This window comes from Gymnoscopelus braueri (assembly GCF_963280865.1).
Source record: "Gymnoscopelus braueri genome assembly, chromosome: 19".
Taxonomy (NCBI): Eukaryota; Metazoa; Chordata; class Actinopteri; order Myctophiformes; family Myctophidae; genus Gymnoscopelus; species Gymnoscopelus braueri.
The window spans coordinates 26012642-26033173 of NC_137621.1; the positions used below are offsets into that span (position 1 = coordinate 26012642).

The following is a 20532-nucleotide window of genomic DNA, read 5'->3' on the forward strand; positions in this document are numbered from 1 at the left end:
ATTTACCTCCTGATGGGCCCAATGAGCTAGTCTGTATTCTGCGGCAGATATCATTCTCCCTCACTGGGTGAATAATTTATGAACAGGAATGTTTTTTTTCCCCCCCTTCTTCCCCAGAAAGGACAATGCGCTCTTTTACCAGAGTTGCACTGAGTTTAAATGAGTCTGGTCTATCACTCTCTCCAAATACCTGCAGGGGTGCTTTCAGGACACACCACACCAGTGGCAGATCCTCATTTAGACATTGCTCATTATTAGGGGTGTGCCGATACGATACGCTATTGGGCTCACGACATCGATACGATACGATATATGACACTTTTTTATTATGAAAATATATGGGGGGGGGGAAAGCAAATGCAAACAAAACATTTTTTTTTGCATTATTCAGACATGCAAACTTGTAGCTTTTCAGCTACAATAGCCGTTTTGAATCCAAATAGGGCAATAGTGTGACACTGTGACACCTGACCCGAAAAAAAACTTGTTGTCACCCTTTTCACCGGGGCTGTTTGCATGCCTGATTATTATTATTGTAAAAAAATATATATATATATTATTTTTTTTTAAACGATATTTTTCATTCAGTCAGTCATACTATGAACTGTGCATATGTCCTGTCCCATGCACTCCAAATACCCTGTTTTAACGCTCTTCTACCTGGTCTAAAGAGACATCTATCCAGGTCTCTGTGTAATTGTAGAGTAAATCCTGGTTTTCCACACAGACAGGCAGGGCTATGCTGTAACAGGATTAGCCTTGCATTGCAGCCTGCAAGTGGAGAGCAGAGGATATTATACAGCTCCTGGAGCATGTTGGCTTCAGCAGAACACGAATATCCGCCTAAACTCTTCCACTGTAGTGTTCCAGGACACGTTAAAGCACGGATATGCAAACTAACTTCATGCGCTGGTGTGGTCATCAGCATAGTGAAAAAACCTAGCATGTAATGCAATAAATCCTCTGCTGACATACGCGAACCGATAAACATGAAAGACATTTGAAAGGTTTAGCTTAACCTGACATTTACGGTGGGTGATGTAATGGAACGGTTTGATGACGTGATTCTGTGATATAATTTTTCTTCATTACCCTGTTTTCTCCTGGGTGAAAGAATAAAAATTCTAGACACTGAGTCAGAAATAAAGATGGGGACTTTTTTATATTTCTCTCTCTCTGTGTCACTTTGTTCTCTTTCTCTGTTGTTCTTGTCTCTCTCTGGTTGACTTGGAGTTCTGGCACAACTTCACCTACTTGCAAGGTGCATGGAATTAGTACAGGTGCCAAATTCCACATCCAATTTCTTTCTTTATTGGTTGATTTGGTAATGGCTCTTCGGTTACAAAACGTGTGACTGTATGCAACGCTTATAAAGGCCACATGCTAAAACGTGTCGGTTTTAATTTAATATATTTCTCTATCTCACTCACTCACTCACACACAGGTGTCTCGTCATGAGCGGAGAATCTCTCAGATTGAGCAACTTAACCAGATGCCCCTTTATCCAACGGAGAAGATTATCTGGGATGAGAACATTGTGCCGACGGAGTACTACTCTGGAGAAGGTGTGTGTTCCTGTGTTCGTGTACGTGCACCACGGCACATGGACTTGTTTGCATATCTAATCAGTGCCCTATAATACACACACACACACACACACTATGTTGTTTTATCCCCTACATCCCAAGGGCACTTATCTGGCACTGATCTGGCAACCCTCCTCATGAGGAATCCTCTTTAGCTGGCAGGGGCACCTTCACCTGCTAAGATACCACCTTACAATCAAAGCAACACCTCTTAATCGCATTACTTGAGTGGGGAACCCAATCTGACTTATGTGTGTTTGTTGGTGTGTGTGTGTGTGTGTGTGTGTGTGTGTGTTTTCCAGGTTGTCTGGCCCTACCTAAGTTGAACCTTCAGTTCCTGACACTCCATGACTACCTGCTGAGGAACTTCAACCTGTTTCGTCTAGAGTCTACATACGAGATCCGACAGGACATAGAGGATGTGGTATTGCGGATGAAACCATGGTAACCAACCACTTCTGCGTTTGACAATATGCCGTTAAACTGGCATCTGGTGCAACTACCCTATGTTCTCATATACTAGAGTGATACTCTGATTACACCCTCATCATAGGTTTTGTAAATGTTTGCCCAGAGCCTGCTGTCCTGGTCACTTCCAGCCTACTCTTTCTGCTGTTGAAAGATCTTTGTGTGTGACTTCTCTAAACATTTTTAATGCTAAACGTCAACACAAATAAAATTTAAAAGTAAATGTTCAGACAAATCTTTAGCCGTTTAAATGGAGAATTGTTTTATTTTTAATGCAATTTAAATTTAATCTCAAGTGATAAAGTGAGCATATGTAAATTTGCAATAGTAAATTGGTTTAATCCCACAGCACAATACAAAAATCATTGCTTTAAAAACGGTAACCTTGAGTGGTGATTCCAGCGGTAATATCAGTTCAAGCCTGACACCGTCTCACAGCAAAAATCAACACAGGGTTTCACCTTGAAAAAGTACAACAGAAGTCGGCATGATGAGGTTGATTGTGAGAATGATCACCATGGATGTGCATCTGATTTCTATTGTGGAAGATTAGGGCTGCTATTATGACATACATACTATATGTCGAACCAGGATACCCAATGCCGGGCCGCAAACATTTTTTATGTAAGAATTAAGCATAGTTCAACTAACTCCTTATTTTTTTAATTCATTTCTCTAACATTTGTTCAACTTCATGCTGTTTTGAGCTTACTTCTGTTTGATGTTGACTTTTAATGCCGTCTTTGACAGCAGACTGATTGACTGGCTGCCTGTTGTGTGTGTCTGACCTCTCCCTGGCAGGCAGTCAGAGTATGGAGGCGTCGTTTTTGGGGGCTGGGCGAGGATGGCCCAGTCCATCACCGCTTTCTCCATAGTTGAGGTAGCCAAACCCAACATAGGAGAGAACTGGCCGGCCCGTGTCCGGGCCGATATCACCGTCAACCTCAACGTGCGAGATCATATCAAACATGAGTGGGAAGGTATGTCTGTCTCTGTCTGTCTGTCTGTCTGTCACACACACACACACACACACACACACACACACACACACACACACACACACACACACACACACACACACACACACACACACACACACTCTCTCCCCATCTCTCACCTTTTTGTTTTATTTGTTTCAAAATTGTTTTTAAAAGACCACCCGTTTTCAACGTATCTTCATATATTTGGTCCTCATTAATGCTTATTATAAGATGGCATCATTTCTGTCTATTCACTCTGTGTCTCAGAGGAGGGCTGTGGACAGTTCTGAAATCTGCCTACCAGTGACATCAGCAGTAGGCATGTTTGGTCATTTCAAACAAGATTTCAAACTTTTAGTTTTATTTTGTATTAATTATAATAAAATCATTAATTCTATTTCAGCATGCTAGCTTTCCAGGAAGGTAAAGGCTGTAGTTTCTATTAGCTTGGATTCCCCTCAAATGTGCTTTGTCTTTTCATATAATTATGATCAAAATATATTTTTATATATTTGGGGGTATATATGTGTCATCACCTTTGCCTGGTAAATTTGCTGGTGCTCTAACATTTTAATATAGATATCAACGTGACTCAACCAAAAAGTTTTGCCACGGTCATCGTAGCAAGGCTATAAGTCCCTCAACAAGACCGCTGGCTGACAATAGCTAAGCAGCTCACAACAACAAAGCTTAATAATGATTAATTAGAAACTTTGCAAGGGCAACGAAACTGTTGCCACAGCCGTCGTGTCGAGGCGAAAAAACACCTCATCGAGACGGTCAACTGACAATGGCTAAGCAGCACTCGAGCAACACACCACAATGCCTAATAATAATAATTTAGTTTTTAAGGAAGACAATGTAGACACGATGAGCGTGAGGGTTCAAACCCACGATGTGCAACTGTGCAGCGTTTACCCTATAATAGATGGGATGGGATGCCCACAAGGCAAATTGTCTTGTGGGCTTACTAGGGAACCACAACAGCAGTGTTGTACAACAATCAAGTACGCAGTTTATGTCCTCCATAAATTCTTCCCTGAGCACTCTATCCAATCGTCCCTGGCCTTGGCCTGTTGAACCCTGCCTAGCCTTGTGTCTGTGTTCAGGCGTGCCATTTCTTGGGACTGTCCAACCCTCTGTGTTTTATTTCCTCATCTTTTGCTGTCTCTCGGCATGCGAGGAACAGGCACTGTAGATAATGTTATTGTAGCTTGTCAGCCATAGGGTTGTCCCCATTGCCTTTTTGTAAGCTTCAGATATTCTGCACATTTTCCAATAGAATATCCAAATACTCTAAATTAATTGGCCAATAAATCAAATCAAGGCTCTTTGCATTGAGATTGTTATCTCTGCCGAGGGTAATTTACATCTCCAAAGCCACTCACATTGCCAAAACACAAAGCTGCACTGGCATCTTTTCTGTGTAAAAATGCCAAGTTTACTTAATCTTGAAAGTTGTATTTTAGTTCTATCTATGCATATAAAAATATATCTTAGTTACACCTACATTGTTCTTGTGTAGTGTCTGGGGGTACAGGTTTTTTTTTCCTGTCTTTTTTTCAAGTCTAAAGGAATTGTCACTACTACTGTAGGTATGAAGCTCACTCTGCTTAGTGTGAGACCATCCCAGATGACAGTTTCACAGACTTTTCTTCTCTCTTGCTTTATAACCTCCTTCACTTTTCCACACACTATTTTTTTTTAAACAAATTTGCTTTCTCTTACTCCTATGATTTGATTCTCTTCCCTGGCTTTTATCCCATTGTATAATTATAGCTTCATGTTTTAAAGATCAGCCATGTGCTGACGGGGCTGTTTCTCTCCCCCTCTCTCTCTCGTGTTCTCTCCCTTAACACCCCATCTCTCTCTAGGGCTGCGGAAGCATGATGTTTGCTTTCTGATCACGGTGCGCCCCTGCCTGCCCTATGGCACACGCTTCGACCGGCGGCAGCCCTTCGTGGAACAGACTGGCCTGGTGTACGTGAGGGGCTGTGAGGTGCAGGGTATGCTGGACGACAAGGGACGTGTTATTGAGGAGGGTAGGTTCACGCGTGTGCGCGCGTGCACACATACACACGCCTGCCTATAACCTCATTGACGCACATGCACACATACGCACATTTGTATACAGAGCTAAACACACTGCCATGCCCATAACCACAACACATATATGCATTATTTTGTTTGCACAGACACAGATGTAGATGTACAGATCTAAATACAGATGCACGCATATCTATAACCACCTTGACACACGTGCACATTGCAAACTCACAATCACACATGTATATGTACATATACACACGCTGAATCACGCACCACTTTCTTAACACTTACACACTGGTGACACGTGACATTCCCCCTCCCATCAAGCCCAATGGAGCAGGTCAGAGCAGGGTTGTCATGGTGACAGTCACAGCGTGACCTGACCTGTCTACATTAACATTCCATTAACCTGAGGTCAGCAACAACACCTGAGAGCTTCCTGTCTTTGCTCTCTGCTTCCTCTATTGGATTGAAGACCACAGTGCATCGCCTGCATCCTATGATGCACCCATGTGCTTTTCCAGCAAAATATGCTTAGAAGATCATCTGCATGAGATGGTGCACCCTGATACAATTTGTGTCCCAGACAGGCTTCACAATATGATATTCACAAATATAACAAATTGCATTTTCTAAAATGCATTTTAATATCTAATCGTAAATCAAATGATTGCAGTGTCAGTCCATTAAACAAACATTGCCTCACGGTGTGGTCATTGGGTGGTGGAGATGATGCCCTTCCTTTTTTATTTGACTTTATTTAACCACCAAGAGCACATTGAGACAGGGTCTCTTTTACAATTGTGAACTTGCCAAGAGGCAGATTAAAAAATATGTGCTTCAGCCTATAAAAGAAGCTCAAGGTGAATTTGAGTTTTTTGACCAGATGATCTATATGATATTTGAAGTTCAGTTTTTGTCCAGCCAGATATCATTTATATCGGTCCACCCACTCTATGGACGTTCCATCCAAGGTGACGATGTTCAAAGGGACTACTTTGGAACCATGTGGACTGAATATAATGGCCATTACAGTCAGCCGTGGCCCCTCCCGTTACTAAGGGACCTGCTGTCTTAGGCGGGGTGGTGAGATATATCATCCCCGTCCGGAGAACCTGGCTCTATGGGCTTGGCCCGTGAGAGGAGGAACTTAAGCACTGTGGGTCTTCCCCACAATGTCATTGCCACTATTAAAAAGTGCTAGGGCCCTGTCAACTTTATGCCGGTAAGTGGTGAGTGTTCGAGGAATGGTGTGAAAGTTACATCCTATTCCAGGCCTCTGTGAAGGATACGTTATCCTCTCTCCAGGAGCTAATGGATAAGGGCAGGGCGTTCTCCACCGTGAAAGTATATCTGGCAGAGATTTCTGCTTGCCATATAGGCTTTGAAGGCATAACAGCGAGTCAACACCCGCTCATATGCCAGTTCATGAAAGGAGCTCGCCGTCTCCTATCTAAACCCTTGGTCCCGACATGGGATTTAGCTGTGGTACTGGATTCAATCTGGTGGATATGAAGTTTCTGTCTCTTAACACATTCCCTACTACCATTGACGGAGATCTCCGTCATTTCAAATCCAACACTTGACTGCCATTGACGGAGATCTCCTTCAATAAAAAAAAAATCATGTTTTTATAAATTACGCTAGAGGGCGCTCTTCGCCAACCTATGAATGATCCCTTGACTGCGAAAGAAGGCTAGAACCAGAAATGACGTCATCCCCCCCAAAAAAGTCACTCCATTCACTGCAATGTTATGAGATTTAGAAAACCACATAGCTCGGATTTCTTATTTCTTTGATGAAAACGAGCCATATTCAACTGCCGATAACAACAGAATGGACAATCGCTGTAAAATGTTTTTGTTCCGGTGGCTAGACGAGACCCTTCCCCCTCCCCCAGACAGCTTTTGTTTACATCCGTGTCCACATCGTGGTTTCCGTGTGTCTCCGTGGATCGTCAAAATAAGGTAAAAACGCTGGCAGTGGCGGATGAATTAAGGAATTGATACCTGGCAGAGAATGTGTTAAGACGGCGCTATTTCTGGCTTTGGCGACTGCAATGCGCATCAGTGATGTGCACACGCTCTCGGTACACCCGGAGTGCACTCGTTTCGCTGACAGCAATCTGGGAACCAGATAGAACATTTGCGACATCACGGCATATAAGAACAAAAAGAATGTGTCCAGCGAATCTGTCAGGTTGTGACTCTGTGTCGTTTATGATGTTTAGTTACGTCTGTGTTAACATTGAATTAATTATGCGGCGGTATCCGGAAATAGCGTTGGAAACTACAGTAGGAAATCACGTGACTCACCGTCTCCACCGAAACACGTCAAACGTTTCATCCCTAAATCGTAACATGTTGTAAGTCATTCGCTAAAAGAAGCACATGTTATTTCAATAATTGGCAGCTTCTTGCATTGAAACCAGGCCCTGCCTGTCTTGATGTAGTCAACCAAACCTAGGTCCAACTGTTCAACACCTTTACCCCATGTTGTATTGGGTGTAGCTTCCAATCGTCAACTATCATCGTCATCACACTCTTTTAGTAAGGGGGATTTTATGACACCCACACCCACAGTAACAAACAAATTCAAACGCATCAGAGGCCAACAGGATTGAGTTTCACCAGCCCACTCCCTGCGCTACCATGAAGGATTTCCATTTATATGTCTGCGAAAGCTGCATCACCCTCTAGCCCTCTATGGGAGTAAGCCAAAAGCCCTCAGCTAGGCTGTCAGGCATTGCAACGCCTGTTCCTGCCTGAGAGGCATCAGAATGTAAGGCCTATTACTGCTGAGGTGAGGTAGTGCCCAGTCGGAGAACTGAAGGATAAGCTGTTTTTAGCAAGGCGAGCTGGTTTGGTGTTGTGGGGGAAATAAAAGGATATTTAACTCTGCAGTTCTGGATTTTTGAGGGGTTGGTCTGTTTTCAAGGAACCTGTCCCTCTGTCCCTTTCTGTCTGTCATTCATTCAATACAGATTCTTTTTTTTTTTTATATAAAATTGGTTTGTCTTGGAGACGCGAAATATACCTACAATTCTGGAATGGGCCATATGTCTGCATGTTTGTGTCATAGTCAAAATAATGCATGTACAGCAGTGGTTATATAAGCTACTGACTCTGGACAGATTGCACATTGATCCAATCTAGCTCATTAGCTACATATTCAAGAAATAGCCTTGTACAGGTCTGCTTGAGAATTATGCAAGTCCCTTGACTCTTAGACTGAGGTTAAACCAACATATGTGCCCTACATTTGGCAGCTGGCTCAAGTTGCATGGCACATAGCACATGCTCTATGTTGACATGTGTTTTTATGATGAAGGTATGGCATTGCTTAACGTGTGCATTAGCACCTACAAGTGAATGAAAATTCTTTGGCAGACAATTCAATCCCATAAAAGACAAAAGACATATTCTGTCTTTTGCTCGGGGTAAATTAACAGAGAGAGCAACAATAATGTCTGATACCATCCATAATGGTACAGTAATCTCCGCTTGTCCCTGTCCCATTACTTTTGCTAGTATTTATTTCTCTTACTTTCAAATGATTTTGAATTGCCCATCTCAAATGTGTTGAACCGCCATTTTGTGGACCCCAGGAAGAGTAGGTGCAGCTAATGGGGATCAAATAAAGAAATTCGTCTCAACAGTAAATGCTGGTTTTCTGAAGCACCCATCTTGTACATACTATATCAGCCTCATATCAACTATCAATACTATGTACATGACGAAAGATGTTCATATTACTGGTGATTGTACATTATATTTAAACCTATATTATGTTTATTAATATGTTATTTATTATGCTAACCTAGTCAGTCCAAATGAAGATGGCTAGATCAGAGTCTACCTATTTTTACTCTTATTTTTTATCTTTATATATATTTTTTACATTTGTATTAATCTTAGTCGTATCTCTCCATTCTTACCTGTACCTGTCCTGTCCTGTTTTTCATGAGTATTGCAGTCTGTGATGACACCTGAATTACATTTCCCCATGGGGATCAATAAAGGTCTCTCTCAAGCACTGATCAGACACATATTATGCTTGGATATACACTACAATACACAACACTCACATTTCACCAACACGTCAGGTAGTATTTAGACACCACATCTCAGAAGGTAACTTGGAACCTTCACCTTCTTCAGTCTCAACAGTAATAGGCTAATGGAACACTGTTCACATCATTGGCTTGAAACGTCTCATTCAGAAGTACCTTTTTAATAACGATGAAAATGTAACGGATCAAATGTTGGACGATATGTGTTATTATATGAAGGTGGCAGCCTCCTACTTTAGGTATGTCCTATTGATATGATAGGTTCTTGGTTTAACTATAATCCTAGATCACTATTTCTATGCATTTGGTGTATTACCTCGTGTTTACCTTGCTTACTGCATCTGCTAAATGCTTAAATTGTAAAATGCCTAAATTGTAAAATGTCTGTGTGCCCACCATTGAAACAATTGAAATTTATAATTTGTAACCAATATCCCCCCCAGGACCTGATCCTAAACCTAAGCTGCGAGGAGATGCCAGAACATACCGTATGTGGCTGGATCCAAACCAGTACCAGCAGGACATGACCAGTAGCATCCAGAGCAAAACAGAGGATCCCTATGAGACCTTCAACATCATCATGAGGCGCAAACCCAAGGAGAATAACTTCAAGGTACAGTAGGGGTGTTTTAATTTGAGGATCTTAGATTGTAGGTGATACAAATATCTTTGCAATCTGCAGAGAGATTAAAGATATCTTGCCCAGTGCTTCTGTCCGTTCTGTCAGTGCTAACTGCACTCGCACACACACTGTTTCCAAAGTGTCTGGCATTGCCACCCAGGTCAGCTTCAAACGTTACTACCAGCCCATTCTGTCACCCATCGTTAGACACCAATAAACACATGGCATCAGTCCAAGATGCTGAAACACAGAGGGATCATGTAATTGGGATAAGATAAGACTGTAAAATTGTTTGTCCATAGACTACCTATCGCGCCCCGTCACGCTTCTGTGTTTTCCTCTTTTGTGTTTTCCGTTACCAGCACACACAACAGTAAACACAAGCGGCAACGGGATAGATAGGAAACTATCTAAGTGGCCGCAACAGAGATTCCAACCTCAACTAAAAATAACCAATACAGCATTAACTGCTAAATTCAGGGTAGAGTATCAAAATTATTTTTTACAAATCGGGACAACTTGCAAGTTTTTTCAACACACCATCGTCTGGACAGACACGGAACCGTATTTACTTTTATTTGCACTGTTGAAGCACGTAGGTTGATCCAATATACTGTTTTCCTATTGTTTTTATATCATTGCAGTGACTGCTTGGTTAGCCTTTGAAACATGTGGTAATTAATACATCCAGATCCGTAACCTGGAACCTAGATAAGATGCCTGCCTCTTCTTTCTCCCTCTTCCTCTCTCTGTTCCCCTCCCTTTCCTCTTATGTTGGAGAATTGCCTCTCCAGGCCATGAGCTCTTGCCCTCCCAGCATCTCCCCTGGGTGATCAATCACATGTATTGGACTACTTGGGTCTTTGAGCTGGAGGGCTCTCGGGGCAGGGCATTGGTGGGATTACCACCGGATCAAGCCCCCACATCCCCTCCCACCGGTCCCCCAAACGGACTCCTCCCTGGGTGACCTTGCAATGCTCTCCCCTCTCTACTCTCTCTCCCTCCCTCCAAGAATCCATCCCTGGCAACAAGCCCGTCAGTTATACTACATACAGTAGGATCAGCTTGCAGCCTTGCAGGATCCTGATGGCAGAGCAGGATAAGAGAAAAGGAAATCCCCGTCCTATATCCTTGTTTCAAGAGCTGCTAATCCACATGCCATTATGGGTTGTTTTTTTTGTTGTGTTTTTTTATAAGCCATGAAAATGCTAAATGCATTGGCTTGTGGCTTTGTTGTTTACATTCATATAGGCTAACTAGTCCATACCCAGGGATGCATGCACACTGCAGAATTGGGACTGCAACTGCTACTACAGTTTTGCACCATTGGGCCAGATTTCTCTCTCTGTGCTGGCATTCTCTCTGGCATTGTGTGGGTGTACACTATAGCCCCAAAGCCAGGTTTCGACCCACCGTCCGTCTGGGCTTTGGCACCACGACCACTTGTGCTTTATTGACTGCATATGAACAGCAGCCTTGCTAGGTCTGCTGCTTGCCATGCTTTTAAATCAAAGTCCTTCATAACTTGGCACCATTGAGCCCGCTTTCTTTCTGGCATTGTGTGTGTTTATACTGTAGCCTGAAGCCTGGTCCCACCGTCTGGCCGGATTATGGGACCTTGACTGATCAGATCCCGTACCCCGTGGCAGAAATTAAAATAAAACGTTAAAATTTGCCTTCCTCACTCCGTGCATATGCCAATGCCCATGTGAAATTTCAGATGATTGGTCAACTCACTGCGGGAAATAATAGATGCGGACAGATAGACAGAGTTTTCATCATTTAATAGTAGGATGTTGTGCTCAATTTGCATTATCAACTGGAGTGTTTATCAAGCTCAAAATGCAGATATTTTTTGTTTCTGTTCTCTAAAGTCCATTTCTATCATTTCAAATCCACAAGATTGGCAGATGTCTTTGAAATGAAACGACAAGGGCTTCTTTCAGTTTTGAAGAAACATTCTTCTCCTCCCCTCATCTGTGATGAGAGATAAAATTCCGACGAGGTTCCCTATTAAGCATTTGACAGTTGGCAGCTCATTAAAATATTATTGACAGATGCACATGTAATTTCCCATTTCCCACATTAGTTAAACTGTAGAGCTATTGCAGTCTGATCCAGTCTTTCTACTCAAAAAGGGTCTGTAATTCTGTAACCTGAAGTGAAAAATTCAAATGGTGAAAGTCTAATGCCTGATATAAACTTGGTTGCGTGCCGGTGTCTCTCAGCAAAAATAGCCGATCTAAGTATAAATCAGACTTCAGTGTGTTTTTCAAAACATGTTATATTTGTTATATATTATATATAATGTCCCCATTTGTTTTCTGCCTGTAAACCAGGCAGTGCTTGAGACCATCAGAAACCTGATGAACACAGAGTGTGTCGTCCCAGATTGGCTCCACGACATCATCCTAGGCTACGGCGACCCAGGCAGTGCCCACTATTCCAAAATGCCCAATCAGATCTCCACCCTGGACTTCAACGACACCTTCCTCACCCTCGACCACTTGCGCTCCTGTTTCCCTGGCTACACCGTCAAGGTCACCGAACAGAATAGCGAACTGCAAGTACCGCCTTTCAGGTGAGGGTCAACAAAGGTCGAATGTGATTGCAAAGCTGAGGTTTATTATTAAGGTTCAATGATGAATGAAGGAGCATTGAGAGTAAAGATATTGTTTATTGTTCTAACTGTTGCTAGCAATTGCATTACCTCGCTAATCTCTAGAGAATTTGTGTTCTGGCCTCTAAAGATTAAACTTGCTATAATTAATCACAAGGTAAATATGCTGTTTTCTTCTCTTTTTTTGTTTCCAAACCTCATTTAACCATCAACCTTGGGCTTTTGGTTCCAGAATTAAATTCCCCATCCAGAACCAAACTGACAAAGGGAAAAAGAGGAAGGCTGATGAGGAAGAAGAAAAAGAGGACAACAAATGTTTAATTGTGGAGCCTCATGTCACCCCAAACCGTGGGCCATACCCTTACAACCAGCCCAAACGGTAAGGGCCAAAACCAAGTCAAGAGTCTTTTTTAACTCTTTCGCTGCCAGAGTAAATAAATAAAATAGTGTGGGCTAAATAAATAAAGCCCAGACTGCCATCGATTTTTCGATTTTCTTACCTTTTCAAGTAGTCACAGAGTATTTATCTCCAGTATGATCGATCCCCTGATGGTTGCTAATCACGGAGGGTTTCACTGTGCTCCCGGGGGGGGGGAGAATGTCATCGCAAGCTCCCGTTCGCTTGTTATACGCTGCTGAAAATAGCATGTCTCGCCAAAAATACATAGTAAAACACAGGAGCCGAGATACAGACTATTTCCCAAATACTTAAACCAGGAAGTGAATGGAGCAGTACATTTTTGGATCACATTATCTCCCGGTTCTGTGTGCAAAATAAAAAAATATATAATAAATAAATAAAAATGTCCATGGCAGTCAATGAGTTAAGATCATAAGTGAACTTATTATTCTTCTCCTAACAGGGGTTTGCTGAAGGCTCTTAACCTCTCCTAGCGTCACTACTTTGGGCACATTTTCAAAGCAATTCAATTTCTATTTTCTAAAATAGCAATGTTGTATCCTAACTGCAGTGGAACCGAAGTTCGACCAACTCTATGCAATGGGAAAGCGCCATTTTATAATGTACTGTATTAACACATTGACTGCCAGAGTTTATTCATAATGTACTCACCCCTGTGCCAGCGATTTTCGTGTTTTGTTTTTTTGTAATTTTTCATTAAAAATTTTTTTGGCTGCGGTTTTAAACACATACGACAGTTCGACCAGCAGAGAGCAGCAGATTGACACCTTGATCACTCGCTGACTCGCTCGACCCCCCCCCAAACAGGCTCAAACAGTCCATACGTCATAACCGGATGTGACGTTTTCGCAGATCGGCGATCGGCCCTCAGTACGATGTGATACACGACGACGATGGCTGTACGTCATCCAGACTAAAGAAAATAGAACTGGAGCTCTCCGTTATTTTTTTATACAGTGTGAAAAAACGTGTTTTTCCCTATTCTCGCCTAAAATGCCAAAAAAAGGCGCATATATGCGATCTTCAGAATTGCGGCAATCAAGCGATGGATTTGAAAAACGCATATATGCGATCTAGGGTAATCAATGTGTTAATTAAAATAATTCACAATTACGCTCATGTCACCAGGCTTTCCGTGGAAAGTCTGCTCAGTGCTCAGATCCGGTCTGATCAGTGTAGTCGTTTGCGTGATTAGCTGCGGACAGACGTGCACACACAGACCAGGTTGAAAACATGATCTCCTGGTGGAGACGATAACCACAAAATAATTGCTCTCTTTTCTGAAAATTAGCATTCATTTGATGGTATTCCATAATATTCAGTTTGCACTTTGATGTTGAAATCTTGGGGGGTAAAAAGTCCTTTGGGGGAAGGCCCTGACTGAACTGGCTTTCATGAAGGCTTAGAAAACATCACAGCAAAGCTAGTGGCATGAAGCATCGATAATAAACGCACGTATGTAACTCTCACAGCTACATCTCCATAAAAAAACATGGAGATATGCAGTATGTTCGTGTCATGGGAACAGTAAATGTAAATCTTTGCTGTGTGTCTTACAGGAACACCATCCAGTTCACTCCTACTCAGATTGAAGCCATTCGAGCTGGCATGCAACCAGGACTAACCATGGTAAGAAAACCTGCAAGTGTCTAACATTGTCAAAGACGTGCCATCACGAAGCACCTGGGAAAAGACATAGAATTTAGGAACTATTGTTTGCAGTCCCGATCATTTTATGGAATTTCTAAAACATTTCATCAACATTTGTTCACAATTTTGTTTTTGTCTTTGTTCTTCAACCTTCAAGCGTTTAGTGTAAAACTCGGCTACAGAATGAATCCCATGGATAATTGGAATCAAAATTGACGTGAAGTTTATTCACTCATGTTTCATTCATGTTTGAGTTCATTATAGCAAAACAAGACCCCAGGAAGACTAGAGGCTCATTCATGTGTCTCTAATGGGGATCCTTTAATAAACATAAACATAAAGCTGGGTCGTTCCAATCACATTTCCACTGCTCAACAAAACTGTGTCAGAAATATTGCACTACATCTCCTGGAATATTTATTGAAAAGTGGTGGATTTCAGTTGGCATATTATTGTACACTTGTACACAGTATTTGCTCATTAAAGATCTAGTCTAATTGATGATATATCACATTGAAAATGTAAATGCACCTTATGTCGTCTTATGTTAACTTTTATACCTTGCTTTAATTTCTTCCATCAGCTGTAGACATTGTGAATGTCACACAGCATAGTGAAGTTAATTAAGAGCAGATGTTAAAACTCTACTCCATAAGTCACGACATATCTATCCAGTAATATGGGCATGCAGATCTTGTATGTCTTATGTTAAATCTTGCTTTAATGTCATCAATGAGTTGTAGACTATGTGGGTGTCAAACAGCAAGGTGAAGTTAATTACAACATTTACAGACACCATGTTGAACAACAATATGCTCCATAAGTCACACATCGTTTCTATCCAGCAGTGTGATGATGTTGATGCTAGGTGAGTGCTGGCTGGTATGACAGGTACACATCTGTATCTCGCCTCCCTGGTTTTACTCTGCATTTTTGACAAGACATGGTATATTTAACGGCCTATAACAAGCGAACGGGGGGTCGAGATTACATTTTTGGGCGGTGTAGCCGCCCCTATAAGTGGGGTTGGGACACCTCATTAGTACACCCTTCGCTGTACTGTGATTGGCTCATAATTAGTACACCCCTAGCATTAGTACACCCCTAGCTGTACTGTGATTGGCTGACTCTATTGGCTGACTATTCAGCACTGTGATTGGCTAGCGAGACACATGATGAAATTAATAACCTATAAATAGGACTATGCACTTTTTTTAAGTGAGCTTCCATCACTGTGATGACCACTGTGATGACCACACCGCCCACTTCACACTGGGTGTGATTTTTGGGCGGTGAAACCGCCCCTATAAGTGAGATTTGGAAAAATGTACAAATATCTTGGGCAGTGAAACCGGCCCTAAAAGTGAGGTTTGGAAATTTGTACAATTATCCTGCGCTGTGATTGGCCAATCACAATCTATTCAGGACTGTGATTGGCCAGTGTCACATGACACATGTGCATAGCCCTATATAAGCAACCATAACTTAAAAAAAAAAAAACTATTGTTTTTTTTAAGTTATGGTTTTGTCCATCATAAAGTGTGTTTTACAAAAGATAAATGTATTTATCTTTTGTACATGATTGATCGACGATTCAGTATTGTGATTAGCTAGCAAGACACATGCTGACACTAAGTGGCTCTTTCAGATCAAAGCATATATATTGGTTGACTCCATTCAGTATTGTGGTTAGCTAGGAAGACACCGCCCACTTCACACAGGGTGTGATTTTTCTTTTCTTTTCGCGGAAGCACGGTGAAACCCTCCGTGTCTAGCTACGATCGGGGGCTCGATCATACTGGAGATAAATATTCTGTGACTAGTTGAAAGCTAAGGAAAACGCTGATTTTTAGCTGGCAGTGGCGTAGCAAACAATGTTTTATTCCTGGCACTCAATGAGTTAATCAACACTTCAACACCAACGCAGTGACAGATATGCTATGTCGCTTTGAAGCTTTGTATATTTTATAGCTGCTAGTGTGAACACGGTGTAAGAGTACTCCCCCACCCACCAGTAAACATGCTGGAGGTATCTGCAGTATCCCTCTCTGATGCAGATAGTATGCTGCTTAGCTGCAGTGAAATACTGTACTGTCCCAAAACGCACCTCCATACTTGAGCAATAACTCACGACAGGCCATGGTATATTCGGTTTCTATAACAGCTAAGGGGTGTTTGGCCCAACACAGAGTGAAAGGCTGACTATATACTGTACTGTACCCTGGCCTGTCATGAGTTATTGCTTTTGTAAAATGCCTACCCATATGGCAAGATCAAAATTATGCAGTAGTATTTTAGTTCATAGCTAGTTCATTACCTTTGTTTTGTTTAAGTTTGTCAATCTCATGTTTGTGCAGCTCTGCCTGTTGTCCTTTGATATTTCTGATTTCTCAACACATTTTATTATTAGCCTATGGTGATTGCCTTGGTGATCAGCTTGGATTTTGATACCCACTCGGGAACGTGGTGCCCCACGCCGAGTGTGTGTGGTGCGTCTGAACAACCTGTTTTATAATGTAAATGAACATTGACTTGGATGATGATCATTGATGATACACACTGACTTCAAAAATCACACATCCTATGACTATGGAAGCACAAGTTCAACCACATACAGTAATCAGTCACTCTCAGTCCTATTGTATGTACTGGAGCTGTCCTGGCAAGAGTAGACACAGAAACATGTGTATTATGCACAGGTTTTATCGAGGTGCCACTCCTGCTTGGTGATTGGTAGCTGGCAGTTAAGCTCTGAGTTATTTATCACATAGCTAGCGGGCGTAAATATGGCAGACTGGCTATCAGCAGACTTAAAAACAACTCGGTATGCTTGCCTTGCTCTTCTTGCCTGTCTGATCCCTCCCTGGCATGTGTTACAGTTGTTAGCAGCCAAGACGAGTCACATTCTCCCTCTGCCTGCCTGGCTTGCCTTCTATCTTGAGCCTCATTTATAATTTGGCGTACAATGGTGCGGCCCACCGAAAATAGTGAATCTACAGTACAAGCTCGCAACGTGCTGCATTGTGACGAGTGGTGAGCTTGTAGATCTGCTTATAGCGAAACCACAGAGCTTCTTGTTTGTAATGCTGTAGACTGGAGCAAGGTCTTATTGTGCTCACAAATTTTAGAGGAAAATGCTCACCTGAGATGACATAAAATGTTTCATGAATATTTATCTTTTGAAGTCGATTTGCATATTTGTGTACTCATGTGCTGCGGGGCCGGTTCTGATAACAAAACACTAAATAAAAGGTATGCTCTGAAGCTACCGTCGTCCTTGTATAACTCCCTCCCTGCTGCCTGGCTCTCTGTGTCCTTGCCTCGTGTGTTGTGTGGCTGATCTGGCATTCCGAGTGGTACTACAGCCCTGTTATCCAAGTGGCACTAGCAACAGGGAGCTGGGCTAGCCCGTTCTGACAGGCACATGGCTTCACTGTCGCAACCGCAAAGCTATCTCTGAGGCAGGGGCCTTTTTCCAACGTGACTTACTGCTAACTGTGATTCTCTGCTCTCCCTGTCCTATCTCTCAAGGTTGTGGGACCGCCAGGAACAGGAAAGACAGATGTTGCTGTCCAGATCATCTCCAACCTCTATCACAATTTCCCTGAGCAGAGGACCCTCATAGTCACACACTCAAACCAGGTACAGAGAAAGTATCATTAGATTAATGTACACACACACACACACACACACACACACACACACACACACACACACACACACCAACACCAACACCAACATACCAATCTTTTTAGGGCACAAGAATCTGCTCTTCAAAGTTTCTCAGTAAGCTAGTGAAACTTGTGTGAAAAATAATAGTGAAGCTTTCTATTGAGAATTCACAGCTCCGCCCCAGAGGTGCCCATTAATCAGGTGAAAAAGCCATGTCCGTATTATGGAGGAAAAATTTACATCTAAGCTCCCCTGTGCCCCCTGTGTTCTGCTCTCAGTATTTAATCATAAAGTAATCTGCTGCTATTTTACACTGATGGCAGCCTGCCCGACAAATCCACCGCTGAAGGGGAGAATATATGGTTCAATGTAATTACAAAAACTAAAGCCTTATTCTCATGGAATGTGTACAAGGATAGAATCATGCCTCAAAGCATGCTATACCCCCATTCACTCACTCTACTTCTCTACTGCGTTCCAACAGCGGCTAACGCTTAAATCAAACTCCTCAGGTATTACAAAAAAATAGTACAAATTTAGTATTTATACACACAAAGTGGTGTAGAACATGATACAAAACTATATAAAAGAAAACAAATGTCTGAGCCCTTCTTCACGCCGTTTGTGTTCCACCAGGCTCTGAACCAGCTATTTGAGAAGATCATGGCTCTGGACATTGACGAACGCCACCTCCTACGTCTGGGACATGGAGAGGAGGCGCTGGAGACAGAGAAAGATTTCAGCAGGTGAGGACAGCAGGGAACAGATGGATGTGTTGCGCACACACACACACACACACACACACACACACACACACACACACACACACACACACACACACACACACACACACACACACACACACACACACACACACACACACAACCACACAACACACACAACACACACACACACATTGCACACACATGCTTGTGAACAAACATGGAAATACGTGTGAAATTTGCAAACTAAAGCACACAAATCCTTGTGTACATGCATAAGGGGGTCATTCATATACAGTACATGGTCACAGATTTACACTCTCTGCGCATCTGCACTACAAAGTCAGTTGCACCAAAGGCTGACCACACACATACATAAAAGCAATCCAGCTGCCCAGCACATAATTAGTCTGAGCCAACACAGTGACAGGGGCCACTCGATACCCCTACGATGGTCCATATGCCTGGTTTATCTTCATTAGGCATCGCAGCCCTCCCAGGTCTCTCCACCAGTGTATCTCTCCCTGCAGAGTCTGCAGTCACCCCCCATTCCTGCCTGAATAACCCTCTCCACATTGGCCTGAGTGAGTAAGAGCAGCCCTTGTAGCCCAGTTTTACTGGTCTATTGGAGAGATTAATAGTAGTCGAACCAGGCACCAAAAACTGGTCTGGAGAATGACGTGCTGGGAGCCTGTGATCATAGAAAACCAGGAAAATACATGAATATTGTATATTTGGTATGTTCTTAGCATGTCTGGATAATTGTGTGATATGATGTGATGGAATATCGGCACAAATAATCCATTTACCAAGTAATGGTTATACTTGGCCTAAGCAAGATCTTACGCATTCATTCGTTATCGTTTTTTCAATTGAATGACAAATGTAAATGCTACAGATTGATATACAGTACATGACATACTAGAGATGTTGAGTATTAATCGACTACCAATTATTGCCGTTAAGAATTTACTCGATTATATTAAACACTTAATTGCGCGCACATTATCGCAAACAAAGACTACATATCTACAAGGACGTACGCGGCTACCTGCCAGGACATGGACCTAAGTTACGTGGCTACGTCATGGTCACGATTAACACAAAACAGTATGTCCATCCGTTTACATACAGTTGAGTGTCCAGTATGTTGCATGCATGGCTGACGTAACACTGCTTTCACCACAAATGCAGTTTCTGCTGTTTGACACTGCAGTTTTCTCTTTGGTCAGCTTTCCGTCGGCTGTAATTAAGGTGCTAGTGAGATGCTTACGTTGCTAGCAATATGTTGTGCTCTCCGAGACCGCAACACATCAAACACTGTGCACAGTACACACTTTTAACTCTTTAACTACCAGAGTTTTTCAGAAAAGTGTCAAGCCACTGCCAGCGATTCCGAACGTTTTTTACTAACCTTTGAAAAATCATAGAATATTATTTTTCACAGCGATCCTCCCGGTGATCGCCTCATTACACGTACGGGAGTCTCAGAGAATCGGGGGGGGGGGAGCGTGCCGTCTGGATAATCCATTCTATAGTTATGGGCAGTTGAATGTGGCTTGTTTTCGCCAAGAACTACAGAAAGCACAGAAAATTTGACTTTTATAAATCCTATAACACTGAAAGAAACCGGCTTCATTTTGTTGTGATCACGTGATTTCTGGGTGTAT

General features: G+C 42.4%; 1 protein-coding gene across 2 annotated transcripts in view; it reads left to right on the forward strand.

The window, feature by feature from the left end:
• The window catches only part of aqr (aquarius intron-binding spliceosomal factor), an 87680-nt gene that overhangs the window by 24486 nt on the left and 42662 nt on the right, over positions 1–20532 (forward strand). For both annotated transcript variants that reach the window (XM_080413267.1, XM_080413268.1), the window contains exons 16-25: positions 1445–1565; positions 1889–2030; positions 2856–3034; positions 4909–5076; positions 9599–9768; positions 12117–12358; positions 12630–12776; positions 14378–14447; positions 18000–18110; positions 18777–18886. In XM_080413267.1, coding sequence (XP_080269393.1) covers positions 1445–1565; positions 1889–2030; positions 2856–3034; positions 4909–5076; positions 9599–9768; positions 12117–12358; positions 12630–12776; positions 14378–14447; positions 18000–18110; positions 18777–18886 — 1460 coding nt within the window. The remainder of the gene's footprint in view (positions 1–1444; positions 1566–1888; positions 2031–2855; positions 3035–4908; positions 5077–9598; positions 9769–12116; positions 12359–12629; positions 12777–14377; positions 14448–17999; positions 18111–18776; positions 18887–20532) is intronic.